Here is a 15,136-nt window from a genome sequence, read left to right on the forward strand (position 1 = left end):
TTTTTACAAACACAGACATTCCGTCCGGAAAAATTTATAATCCGTCCGGAAAAATATATAACGGATATGTGTCAAATTAAAAGTGGCTGGCAACCCTAACCGCTTGCCAAAATAAATTTGTTTACATGTGCCAAAAGCAACAACAACAAAAATTGTGCAAAAAAATCATTTTTAGAAAAAGTGATCCTACTTTAATAAGCGTCCTAAACAAATGCGTGATTTATTCAAAACATTGGAAATACTAAAAGTGGAAACACCGATGGAATATTGTGAAGAATTCAATGGCATCAAATCTATTTTGGAGTATTGCAACAAGCATGTAAAACCCTTCAATAAACTATTCTTTCGAGGGGGTTAGTAAAAAATTCCCTCAGATTTCTGCCATAGAGCTTACATATTTGTTATGGCTATTATTTTGGTTTCAGGTAATGAGGCGGTTATTAATGAATTGGTCCGTCGTTTGCAGAATTATTTGGCTGATGTTGATTTGGTGGATAAGGAAACCAAAATACCATTGCCCGGTAAAGACCAAAAGCTAAGAAAGATTCTTATGTTCCTTATGTTCAATACGGACGCCACATACAAATATAATTTGAAGGATGACCACAATATTGTCCATGTACTGGAAATGTGCCCATTAATGCCAAAATTTTTACTAGTCACTTTGGTGTGGGAATTGCACTTGGATCAGTATTTCAATGAAATGTTATCCTATTCACCTTGCTGGTTCTCCTTTCAGTATTTTGAACCAGCCACCGATTCACTTAAATACATAGACGATGCCTTTGAAGTCCTGGCCAAGGTCGAACAATTACTCAAGGCCATAATTATATCGATAAGCAGATCTTATCTGCGAGTTATGGACAGTGTAGATAAAAAGATAATTTTCAATAAGCTATATGATTATGCCATGAACATGCTTAGACTTTTCTATACACCCGATGCAGAGAAATTCAAGGATTTCAATAAGAAAAAGATGTACAAATATTCGGGATTCGCTTTGAAGCATCTTTTGCAATTGGTACTTTACTCATTTGATGTATATGAAAATGCGGATGTATGCAAACCCTTGGAAGATTGGAAGGAATATGATATTTGCTCACAACCGAATAAACAGATAGATAAAAAGACCTCCAAAGATTTAGAAGATGTGAAGACACAGCAATTGAAAATTATAACGGCTTTGCTAAATGCCTTACAAAATAATGTCCTTTTGGTAAAACTGGACATTTTTCTTTATTGGGTAGAAATTGATTTGAATGAAAAGCAAACGTTGCAGGAGGTAGTAGGAGTAATGGCATATCACGTCGGTGAGCGAATGGTGAAAAACCGGACTTTTGGTCATGATGTACAACATCAACTTCAAGGCATTGCCATAAAACCCAAAACATTGGAGGAAGTCATTAAGGAATCCCGCATAGGAGATATATTGAATGCCTTGGATGACACCAAATTGGAGTACAAAGAAAGACGGGTCTGGTTTGATGAGCTTATAAATCGCACCGTTCTTGCTTTGGGTAATGATGAGTGTATGCACACCATAAAGCAGAATATAAAACTCATTCGTGTAGAACATTGCCTACAGATTTTGGACTTTATAAAAATGGAAATACTAAGAAATCATGCCGAGGAGCTTGATACATCTACAGATGATATAAAACCCGATATACAAAATATGGACTTGGATCCTGAAGATTATGAAGAAATATCTGAATTGATAATCTTGGCTTTGCCAAATTTCAATGTGCCACAAATTTTGGAAGTTCTCAATTATGAATGTAAACTGTTTGGCTATGCCACAACATTATTTTCACGAGCTGATATTTCCAATAGAAGTACTGAATTTTTCAATAAATGCTCTGGGGATTCTTCGCAGTTTGATGTTCAACAATTTCTCATGTACACATTCGAACAACCTCAATTGTTGTGGCAAAATTTCTTTGAATGTGCTTGCCATAACATGGAACACATATGCAATTATACGGCCACCGTTAAACAATGTCGCCCATTATCGAATAACTATTTTCAGCCCCAATTGATGGCTGCCTTCAATGATTTGTCATGTTTGGAACAACGTTACTTTCCAGCATTGCTATGCGATATTTATTTCACACTTTACTATCCAGATAATAAAACCGATTTCCTTAAGAAAATCATTCATAAACAAGTTAATGAATTTTTGGATAATCAACAGTTTACGTATTTGTTGCCTTTGGTGAAATGTTTGAATTTGATTAATTCGTATGGTGAGACCCAGTCTAATAAGCCACTTAATTTTGGTGAAATAACCGCTCCGGTTCTATTAATGGCTGCTCAAATAATGGACAAGGCAAGATGGGATTTAATTACATATACCGATGTACGCGATGAAATAGTACGGGAATGTATACAATTTATCCAGAAGACATCGAAGAAATTTTTACCAAATGCCACGGAGAAAGGTAAAGTGTAACGTAAAATTTCTATTGCAATAATTTTTGAAAATTTTTTTTGTAAATTCCTATACCCATAGGAAAAAAGACTGATTGAAAAAAACAGCAATTATTGATCTAGCGAATAACAAATGTTTAGTTTTTAGAATGTTACCCAAAGGATTTTCAAGAAACAAAATTAGTTTTTTTTTAATTTCAGACCCCTACTATTCCTGAAAACTTAAAAAACCGTTTAGCAAACATTTTGCTGCTATGACTTAATTTGAGAAAAATTGACATTGTTGATTTGTTTTCAAAGTTTACTTTTTTATTTTATTTTTTTTACTCATTTCACAACCAAGCCGAAATGGCCACTTTTTTGTCTGTTTTGGCCGAACTAAAACATATTTTATAATAACCAGGAGACATTGTCAGCAAAGATCGATTACTTTCCCTTTCAGCCGGATTTTTGTGATTTTATTAACAAATTCTATAAATAAATTTCTTTGAGTGTATCAGCAACAAATTGCAGACTATTCCCAGATTTGACCGCATACAAATTGATCTATAACTTCTTAACGGTTACAAATTGGCGATCTGAGTTGAGCTCAAGCCATTTCCAATGAACCTAGTCTCTATACCACACGAGTCTTAGTTTTGGCACAGAGGGTCCGTTGTAAAAATTTGTTGAATAATTTGGTCAATTTCACAAATTCTTTTTTATACCCTGCGCCACACTGTGGAACAGGGTATTATAAGTTAGTGCACATGGTGTCTTTGGCAAAAATGCTCAGGGTGGGCTCCATGTCCGTCTGTCCATGAACACATTTTTGTAATCAAAGTCTAGGTCGCAGTTTTAGTCCAATCGACTCCAAATTTGGCACAAGTATGTGTTTTGGCTCAGAATAGAAACCTATTGATTTTGGAAGACATCGGTTCAGATTTAGATGTAGCTCCCATATATATATTTCGATATGGACTTATATGGCCCCAGACAAGGCCGTATTCAGGGGGGGGGGATGAGGGGGATCAAACCCCCCCCGAAATGAATGAATATTTTTATATAAATAAATATATATTTTTAGCTGCATAGAAAAATCTTATCGAAGATGTTGAAGAAAAGCTGGAGGTTTTATTTTGAAAAATGCTTACCTATAAAACTTGCACAAATCATAGAATACTAGTTGAAAAGCCCGTCAAACGACGGTAAAAAAAAACAAATTGTTTTTGTTCTCGCACCACAAATTTGGTTTTTGGAAAATGTATTTCTGCTTTTTATATGTGTTTATTGTTCTTTTTGTGAACATGACTCGCTTTGTTTGGCCATAGCAACAACAACGAAACAGCCAAACACACAAGTGTAAATGAAATGGCGCAAAATCTGCGAAAAAACCTGCCTAATTCAGCGATGGAAGCAATAAAGAGATATTTCCAAACGTGCATATTCTTTTAAAAATTTTTGGCCACTTTGCCAGTTACTCAGGGATGGAAAATACAATTTTTAAGAAAGTACAAAAAAGGTATTTTTTGAGCGGAACGATTATTGTCAAGAGACTGAATTTTAAAGAAAATAAAATTTTGACAAAATTTTCTATAGAAATAAAAATTTCCTATAGAAATAAAATTTTTACAAAATTTTCAATTGAAATAAAATTTTGACATAATTTTCTATAAAAATAAACTTTTGCAAAAATTCTATATAGAAATAACATTTTGACAACATTTTCTACCGAAATAAAAAATCGATAATATAGAATCGCATACTTTTTTCGACTAAAACTTTCTTGAAGTTCAATAAAATCCTGTTTTTGACTATGTCTTACAAAATCGAGATTTTCTTCCCACATGAACATGTCTTTTTTTCCATATTTGTAAATGACTGTTAGCAAATAAGGTTGATAAAGACTTTCTCAAAATATTAAAATATTTGGTCAAAGCTATTGTACCATAAATCTGATATCGACTCAAAAATGTCTACACAAAAGGTACTAAATCATTCGCGGGGGTACTACGGTACTGACCGGGGTGAAAAGGTTTGAAAAAAGTACTATAGTACTGCATTTTCCATCCCTGCAGTTACTACGTGCTCATCCGAACGTTCATTTTCAACAATGAAGAGATTAAAGACGTATCTAAGAAATTCGACTAGCGAGAGTAGACTCAAAGGATTGGCATTAATGTTGGTTCATCGCCGAATAAATGTGCCGACTGAAGAAGTAATTGATTTATTTGCTGCCCAAAAAGCCCGTCGGCTCAATTTAATATTATAACCAGTGAGTAAAGTAGAAAGTCGGACGGGGCCGACTATATCATACCCTAAACCACCCCTACTGAATTAGTAAACATAAGCATTTGTGGGGTATCATTGGTATAGGTTTTGGAGAACATAAAGGGGGGTACATGTTTATGGGTGTCGTGTCACAATCTGAGCAGAAATGTCTAATATTAGGAGCTATAGTTTATTTTGCACCAAAAGAGTTAGTATGTCACTAATATTGAGCCCATTATTAAAAAAGAGAAAATCGTTCAATTAGTGTGGGTAATAACTCCAAATTTGTAAAAATCGAGCAATATTCTTATGTAAGAGCTACAAGTACGTATAAATACGATCGGGTAGTACATCAAAATTTAAAATTTGAGTAACATTGGTTAATAAATAAGAGTACTATGGCCAAATTAGGGAAAATAGAGCGATGCATATATATGAAAGCTATATTTAAATCTGAACCAATTTGCATAATATTTTGCGGGTTTGATTATCATCACAAAAGGTTATCTTGTGCAAAATTTGAGAAAGATCAGTTAAGAAATGAGGCCTCTACGGTCAAAAATAAGGTTATTAGGGGCGAATTTTTCAAAACCGGGCGATACATATATGGGAGCTATATCTACATCTGAACCGATATTGATGAAATTTTGCACATACCGTTAGTACTAGTGGACTGGATCTAGCCAACTTTGAGTAAGATCGGTTAGTAAATAAGGGTTCTATGGCCAAATTTGGGAAAATCGGGCTATACATATATATGCGAGCTATACCTAAATCTGAACCGATTTCGATGATATTTCGCACATATAGGTAGTGCTATAGAAGATTACATTTAGCCAACTTTGAGTAAGATCGGTTGATAAATAAGGGTTTTATGGCCGAATTTAGAAAAATCGGGCGGTACATATATATGAGAGCTATAGCTAAATCTGAACCGATTTCGATGATTTTTTGCACATATAGTTAATGCTATGGAAGATTACATTTAGCTAAGTTTGAGTAAGATCGGTTGATAAATAAAGGTTTTGTGGCCAAATTTGGGAAAATCGGGCGATACATATATATGAGAGCTATATCCAAATCTGAACCGATTTGGATGAAATTTTGCAGACTTGAAGGGCGGTAAAGAAGATAACCTTTTGCCAAATTTGGTGACGATCCGTTTGAAAAAAAGCACAACGTGACCGAATTTGTCGAAATCAGGCGATACATATATGGGAGCTATATCTAAATTTGATCCGTTTTCTTCCAAATTCAATAGCGTTCGTCCTTGTGCCAAAAAACTCCCTGTACCAAATTTCATCAAAATCGGTCAATAATTGCGACCGGAATCCTGTGAACAACAAATACATGGACGGACGGACGGACACCAAGCGCTAGATCGACTCAGGAGGTGATTCTGAGTCGATCGGTATATATTTTATGGGGTCTAAAATAAATATTTCTGGTAGGCACATTTTTTGGCAGATCAAACTTATTATACCGTAACCACTACGTGGTTTAGGGTATAATAACCCCTATGTAGTTTAGGGTATAAAAATATTGTATACATACCTATGCATAAATAAAATTTTCTACACATGAGATTATATGAATATTTTTTTTAAAAGTTGAACCCCCCCGAATTAAAATCCTGGCTACGGCCTTGGCCCCAGAAGCCAGAGTTTTACCCTAATTTGCTTAAAATTTTGCACAAGAAGAACTATTAGTACTATAGTCAAGTGTGCCAAATTTTATTGAAATCGGTTCAGATTTAGATATAGCTCCCATATATATCTTTCGCCCGATTTGGACTAACACGGTCCCAGAAGCCAGAGTTTTACCCCAATTTGGTTGAAGTTTTGCACTAGGAGTACAATTAGTAGTGTAGTCAAGTGTGCCAAATTTTATTGAAATCGGTTCAGATTTAGATATAGCTCCCATATATATCGTTCGCCCGATTTACACTCATATGACCACAGAGGCCAATTTTTTGCTCCGATTTAGTTGAAATTTTGTACAGGGAGTAGAATTAGCATTGTAGCTATGCGTGCCAAATTTTATTGAAATCGGTTCAGATTTAGATATAGCTCCCATATATATCGTTCGCCCGATTTACACTCATATGACCACAGTGACCAATCTTTTACTCCGATTTAATTGAAATTTTGCACAGGGAGTAGAATTAGCATTGTAGCTATGCGTGCCAAATTTGGTTGAAATCGGTTCAGATTTAGATATAGCTCCCATATATAGCTTTCGCTCGATTTACACTCATATGACCACAGAGGCCAATTTTTTGCTCCGATTTAGTTGAAATTTTGCACAGGGAGTAGAATTAGCATTGTAGCTATGCGTGCCAAATTTGGTTGAAATCGGTTCAGATTTAGATATAGCTCCCATATATAGATTTCGCCCGATTTACACTCATATGACCACAGAGGCCAATTTTTTGCTCCGATTTAGTTGAAATTTTGTACAGGGAGTAGAATTAGCATTGTAACTATGCGTGCCAAATTTGGTTGAAATCGGTTCAGATTTAGATATAGCTCCCATATATAGCGTTCACCCGATTTACACTCATATGACCACAGAGGCCAATTTTTATCTCTGATTTAGTTGAAATTTTGCACAGGGAGTAGAATTAGCATTGTAGCTATGCGTCGGTTCAGATTTAGATATAGCTCCCATATATATGTTTTTCTGATTTTGACAAAAATGGTCAAAATACCAACATTTTCCTTGTAAAATCGCCACTGCTTAGTCGAAAAGTTGTAAAAATGATTCTAATTTTCCTAAACTTCTAATACATATATATCGAGCGATAAATCATAAATAAACTTTTGCGAAGTTTCCTTAAAATTGCTTCAGATTTAAACGTTTCCCATATTTTTTGTACTAGCATTGTGTTCCACCCTAGTGCATTTTGTAGAAGTCTATCAAATTCTGTCCAGATCGAGTGATATTTAAATGTATGTATTTGGGACAAACCTTTATATATAGCCCCCAACACATTTGACGGATGTGATATGGTATCGAAAATGTAGATCTACAAAGTGGTGAAGGGTATAATATAGTCGACCCCGCCAGACTTTAGAATTTCCTTACTTGTTTATGAAGACTTTAGTGATTATGAAAGCTGAACTCAAGCCCCGTTGTAAAAATTTGTTTAAAAAAAGTATTTTCATATTTGCGTCTTTCACAAATTCTATTCTAATGATTGTGAAAGCTGAGCTCAAGCCCTTTCCAATGAACTTAGTCTATATACCGCACGCGGTCTATTTTTGGCATAGAAAGCCAAATAAAAATTCGAATTAAAGCAAAAAGTAAATTCGTATTTAGGCTGATGGTTTGTGTCTCGGCTAAGTTTTTTTTTTTTGCGCAAATTTCGAATTCGAAATTATCTCCACACACATTCTATATTAAAGACTATGGAAATTCGAATTAGCCAGCGATGAAACATGTGTATAGTCAGGCTTGTGTTGATTTTCAATAACGTAATAGTATCAATTCCCCTCATCTTCTTAACCAATAAGCTTGAATGAACATTGTAATAATACACACAAAAAAACATTTTCTGATTCAATCACAAAATTAATTGATCCAATTAATTTTTTAATTGAAATGTCTTCAATCACGAAAATAATAGTATCAATCACAGTTTTAATTGGGCATACAAAAAATTCTTGATTAAAAAAGTAATTGATTTCATTAGCAAATTTCAATTAATTTTTTAATTGATTCAATTAAAAATTTAATTGATGTTGATTGCAAAACTCAATTAACTTTTTAATTGATGTTGATTGCAAAACTCAATTAATTTTTTAATTAAAAAAGGTCAATATTTTCAATTACTTTTTGAACTGGCTTAGAGTTTTTATTTGGAATAACAAATGATTGTTTGAAATACATTTTTAATTATAAAATAAAAAAAATGTTCATCAGTTTTTTAACTGACTTAGTCTTTCGAATTTAATTATATTATTGTATCAATTAATTTTTTAATTAAAAATTTTAAAATTTTCAGTCATTTACTTACTTAACTTAATTTTTCTACCTTGATTAAAAAGTTAAGTGTATCAATTGAAAACATTTTCAACTTCAATTAACTTTTTAATTGGAAATAGTTTGGTGATGTTTTTTTTTCTGTGTATGTAGTGAAAATTTATTGATACAATAAAATAAATTGCTCCAACATAAACAAAAATACAATTTCTCTTTTTACAGATCGCAAATGGATAACAAAGGTTATTAAAGATTCATACAAACCATTAACACAGTATTATTTCCAAAAATATTCAATGACACCAGACCAAATTCCTGTGGAATTTGATCGATTTCTTATACGACTCGACATTGAGGATAAATCAGAGGCTGAAATGTTTTTAATTATTGTAAGTATATATGATTATTTAAATTTATAGTAGAATCGCTACAATGTTAATTCTTATCTTTAGAATTATGTTCGATGTACCATGAAGGAAACCGAATGGTTAGCTCGCAGTGAACGTCTTTTACCCCATATTTCCGATGTTATGATAATTTTGAGTGGTGTCGTCAATGAAACTGAAAATCCAAATGCCATCAATAATTATCGTCATTGCTTAGCCAACTATGCAAATATAGTTAAACAATTCTTATTGCCTCAGATTGAGGATGATAATAAGAATATTGAAAAGTTGGAAATTAAAGTTTTGAAAATAATCTCCTCTGCACCAGAACAAATATATGAAGAGACATTTATGAGTTTTGAATCATTACTTTTGGATATTGTGAAGAAATGTGGCCGCCCCATGGAGGAAAATATATCAAAGAATATACTAAAATTTGTCGACACTATGAAAGATTGCAGTGCTAAATCAATATTTACCGACAAATTTAGGGCTTTGGTTACAGAGATGTCTTAAATATTGAATTATTTCGATATGTTGTGTAACAATAATGGTCCTTTTAAAAATTTACATATTGTGATTTATTCCAGTTGAAATGTTTTTGTATTAAGCTCCTATAATATATATAGTTTGTAGCTTACTTTTATAATAAAGTAATGAATTCTTTTCGTTTGTTATACTCAAAATCCTATGTTAAAACACAATTTATTTGACTATTTGCAAAAAACAAACACAAAATGTGGTATAGTTTCTTTTGTTAAAGGGGTCTATCTGGGGTCGAATCTGTTGCAATCTATGGAGTCAATTCAGTTTGTTTTATATGAGATCCCCAAAAAGTTATATAAGTAAGAGCGCATTATAGGTCGTTGCAACAGAAATTTTGTTGTAGAATTTTGGGAAATTCACGTCAGACACGGCATCCCTAATCTATATCAGGGCTGTTTTATTTGAGCACTGGATGCAACATTTGTATTAACTATCCAGAAGATCGTTGCACTGGTGTTCTATCCAAAACATCTCATCTAGGGATGCCAGATTTTGAAGAGGCAAAAAGAGCACATTCAGCTTATAAAAAGAGCACATACGAAAACAAGAGCACACTTTTTAAAATAAAATAAAAACATTTAATTCCAATTTATTTTAATATAATGCATTTAAACATAACAAAAAAGGTCATAACATAAACATAAAATAGCCAACTTTCAACTCAAGCTAATTTTCTTACAATACTTTGTAAGTCATTTTTCTTTTTTTGATGTTTTTGTGAAAAATGTTGAAAGAAGTTTGTTTACATTTAGAACAGAGTACAAAATGAAGAAGCAACATCAGTGTGCTCTCCTTCGACTCTGATATATAAAGTAAAACACTATTTAATTAGAAAATAACGGCCTAGGAAAATCTCGCAGTGTGACATTTACGTATTTTCAGTTTACTTTTACCATTTATTGAATCGCTTTGGAGTAATAATTGTTGTGATGCATAAAAAGAGCACAAAAAGATTACTTAACTAAAAATGCGTGCTCTTTTGGCCTATCTTGTTTTAAGAGCACATTTTGTAAAAAAGAGCACATGCGCTCTTTAAAAGAGCACGTCTGGCATCCCTAATCTCATCAGTGCAAGCAAAGAGAATAAAAACCCAAAGGGACGAAGCGCTGTTTTGGTAAATTGTTTATAAAGGCATCGGCAGTTATAATTTCAAATAATTTCAAAAAATTAATAGAATGAAAAGATTTATATAAAATAACATTTGTTATCACAAAGTAGGTTCTAAATCCTATTTTCCTTACGTTTCGTAAAGCCGGCAGAGATCTGAATTGGGTGACGCAAACTGTATGATATTTGAGAGAAGCGCCGACAAAAACTGCATGATATTAGAGAAATTTTCCTCATGACTGCCACCGATGTTGCCAGATTGTATTTTAATAAAGTGACGCTTCTTCGATTCACAATAGTTTATTGTGACTAATTTATCGAAAAACAAGTAATTCAAAGTGGTACAGTGTCATAAATAATCGCAGCAGTAAATATTTATTACTAATTGGAGCATTTCATACATTAAAAATGCACGATTTCACTTCTTTTCTGTGATTGTTTTTAAACAGCTGATGACAGTGTTGCATTTTTTTTTTGATATCCTGGATAAGATGTCCTGAATAAGTACTCTCGAGTACTCTGTTTTCTTTTAGTCCTTCACGGCTTAGGGTATCCAGTGCTAAAAAAAACAGCCCTATAATTAGGAAGCGCATCGGAGTTGCCCCAGTCCTATGGTCCGTTCGTATTAGTGTGTAAATTTAAACATAGCGATGGGCGAAACATTTTTGCCGCGCCGATAGATACAATAAGCTTGTCGGCGAATATTTCATTTGTTCATGTTTCTTAGCGTTTTTTTGTTGTCAATACAGCATTATTTTTCAATATTAAACTTTGAAGTTGAATAAAAAGCATGCAATGGCTTGTTTTTTGTTGAGTTATTTCAAGAAAAATAATCTCCACGTGGCCAGGCAACAACAATGGTGACAAAAAAATGATAAGCGATGGTAACACTATACCATTTTCTGCCAAGGAATTAATAGCCTGTTTCTGTATGTCAAACGAGCTCTATCGATCGACTGAAATGGAAACAAACAGCTGAATTTATAACCAAAAATCAGCTGTTTCTACGCATTTCAGTCGATCGATAGAGCTTGTTCGACATACAGAAACAAGCAGTAACCCTCTAATGCCCCAATTTTTTTGCCAGCTGAGGGCATTAGAGGGTTAAAATAGATTTTAATTTGCGCCAAACGCCTATCGCCATTGTTGCGTTTACCCACTCCAATGCGCTTTACAGATTATCAGTTATTCCGGACGGAATGTCGGTGTTTGTAAAGAATCTTACAGTGTGTCGGATCGATACGACTTGTCGGCGATGACTAAATAATCGGTAAATGTGTTATCGATCCCATAAACATGCAGCAGTACCGATTATGCCTTCGGACTTAACTTATAATGTGCACAATATATTGGATATGTTCGACATGAGCACTGTCGCCCGGAATAACTGATAGTGTGTAAAGCGCATAAATAAAATCTGTGCTATAAACATTGTTAATTAAAGAAGTTTATTTGCTTTAAAATGAAAAGTAATCGTGAAAAAATGGCAATTTTAGCAAGATAATGCGAACTTAATACCGGCCTTTGCATGAAGTCCATTTCCTTCCTGCAATTAGAGAATACAATTCAAATTATTTGTCCGCCAAAGTGGCAACCATAATTGCAAGTCATAAAATATTTTTGCATTCTCTTTTATTGCATCATTTATATTACCCTCTCTCTCTTATAATCAACTATACAAATGTTGTTTATGTGTGTGACAGGGATAATGCAATAGCCCTACAAATTTGAAAAAGAAAAACGAATGCAGAGATGCCAGTGTTTCTAAACGTTCACACAGAGTGGGAAAGACAACCATAACTTGAGAATTTTTAGGAGATTTAGACCAAATATTTCTCATATTTTTAGGGGTAAAATAATAAGAATTTGAGAGCACAATGATGGACATAATGTGGCAACACTGCCCCCATCGTTTTCAATCGTGTTAATCGTGTCGCTCGAAAAGGTTCGCAAAAATATAGAAATTCACAGGAAAAAGGAAGAAATTCTAAGGAAATTTGTGTGTTCATCCAAAAGAAAAAGAAGGAAATTTCCTGAATCTAATTGTGTAAAAAGTTAACTTATTTCCTAAGTAAAACATTTTGAAGTTTGAATAAAACGAAACTTACGCATTCGGGATAACTGCAATTTGAGACCCGGCGTGAAAAATTAAATCGGTGGCAAAAAACGAATAATTTTTTTTGGTAGCACAAAAAAATTCCCGTGCAGTCATCAAGTCATCATCATCATCGCCATAAACGAAAGCGAAGGTTGAATAAATAGAAGAAGCGCAAGAACCACACACAAAAAACGAAGAAGAAGAAGAACAAGTAGAAGTATAGCAAATAAAATTAATTAAATATTTGCGAAAATTCTGTAGCATCTAACCAAACATTGTTATTGTTGACCAATCGTTTTAGAAAAGCAGAAACAGCAAATCCATAACCATGTCTGGTTTTACAGAAGCCCAGTTAAGAGCCAAGCTGATCATTGACCCACCAAATGAACTACGCTTTCGAGGTAAGTAGTCAGATGCTTCTTCATAATGAGGAACCCCCTCTTGAAAACAGTTCCGCGCACCCCCGGAACACGAAACGCACATTCGTTGCGACGTTGATAATATGGTTAAATGTGTAACGTTTGGGTAATATGAACACACGGAACCTTATGCAGCCAGCAGCAAAGGCAGGAAGGATAGACTTTTTTCAATGTAAGACATGAGTGAATGACTTGAGTAATTGTGGACCTCTGTATGTATGGGGCTTTAAGGTGTTCATTTAGAAAGGGAATTCAGAGGAATTCCTTATTTACGGATGACTGATAGAATGTGGTGTTGTCTAGGCGCTTGACATGTGCATGGTGGGCCCATATGTTTGCTGTTTAGCGCTGACTGACGTGTGTGCGTGTACTAGTATATCCCCCCGTTTGGTCTAGAATTAGAACATGGGCGTTTTGTTTTTATTTTTTTTTTATATATTTTCGCCTAAAAACTAATTAATTTTTGCTGTTGTTTATTTTTACTCTGAATGGGGGAGCTTATTTGAAATTCATCATCGTACTTTCTTTTTTTTTTTTTTTTAATCCCATCATATATAGGATGAGAGACTCTAACTTCACCGCAAATTCTTTATATGTTTTATTTCCGTAGGGAGGTCGATGAAGCGAACTTTGACATTCACTTATTCCATTGTTTCACTTTTGCATGTCATTGGCATAGTTTTATCAATTGCAAGCAGAAAACCTTAACAAGTGGTACTCGTAGGTGCTACTCTTGCATTTGGAATTTGAATTTTGTTTTGGTTATTTTCATATGGCCTGATAAGAATTATTGAAGAGAAAGAGGGTATATGGTGACAATTTGTGTTGGACATTGGTATGTATTTAGAAAATAATCTACAATTTTCTAATTGCTTTGAGATAATTTTCTTCGGAGCTTTTTAAATCGATTTCAAATTGGAACAACTAATTTCATTGTTACTTTGAAGACAATTAGGGTCAACAAAAAATTACAAAGATTTAAATTTTGACAAAATACTGAATGATATTTCATCTTTTATAAAGGGTGATTGAACCAAAATGCACAAAACAATATATAGGGGGTAACATTCTGTCTGTTGTTTTCAGAAACAGGCAATGTGATTCCGTTGTATTTCCTAACAAAAATTAGTTCATTAATTTCCTACTTTCTTAGTTGCATAAAGCCCGTATATCGTTATTTGTTTTTAGTTCTATGTCATCATCCTTAATCATGGAAATGGCCCTTTTTTAAACTTTAATTGGTCACCTGGTTCTTTTCGCGAATCTATCATATATGCATTTCTACTTGTTATACACTTATACACTGCAATGCATTGGAACTGCCTGATCATGCACAAAATTTCATTTATTTGCTCAACTTTGTAATTTGAAGCCGTAAGGCGGATGTAAGATAAATCTTAGAACTCTGAACCTAAAACTGAAGGCATGGCGAAGATTTCATCCGTCATCTTTTGCAATGGTTTAGACGAAATCTAAGAAATAGATTGTAGCTTGACTAAGTGCATTTTTATGCTGGCACTTGTTGAAATATTAAACCTTAGCCAATCTGTCTAATCTGAGTGCTGTAAAGCCATCATTAAATTTGGAAGAATCAAGTAATCTTGGTTCACTTCTGGAAAGTAATGCCTCAAATTTGTTATCAAAGAACTGGGGCTATTTACGGCATTCGATATCGAATTCATTATCGTATCGAAAAAATTGTCGATACAATTAAAGGTTTGGATCACGGTATCCTATCGAAATTTGACGAATTTTCATTATTAACTGTAAAATCATTACTAAATTTGAAAGAATCAGGTAACCATGATGCACTTCTGAAATGTGGTGCAATTGGTTAGCATGGCTGCATTGCTACAAAGGGTCGTAGGTTCATTCCCAGTTTCTATCGGACACCAAAAAAATTTTCAGCAGGGGAT

At 33.7% G+C, this 15,136-nt stretch overlaps 1 protein-coding gene across 1 annotated transcript; it reads left to right on the plus strand.

The window, feature by feature from the left end:
• The first annotated feature begins 115 nt into the window (after positions 1–115).
• Positions 116–9,736, plus strand: LOC142232110 (gem-associated protein 4b-like). The gene is made up of 4 exons (XM_075302826.1): positions 116–353; positions 426–2,441; positions 8,887–9,053; positions 9,117–9,736. Exons 1-4 carry the CDS (start codon positions 212–214, stop codon positions 9,564–9,566), a joined length of 2,775 nt encoding a protein of 924 aa, XP_075158941.1. The 5' UTR covers positions 116–211; the 3' UTR covers positions 9,567–9,736.
• Positions 9,737–15,136: the final 5,400 nt, after the last annotated feature.

This window comes from Haematobia irritans, chromosome 3 (genome assembly GCF_050003625.1).
Source record: "Haematobia irritans isolate KBUSLIRL chromosome 3, ASM5000362v1, whole genome shotgun sequence".
Classification (NCBI taxonomy): Eukaryota; Metazoa; Arthropoda; class Insecta; order Diptera; family Muscidae; genus Haematobia; species Haematobia irritans.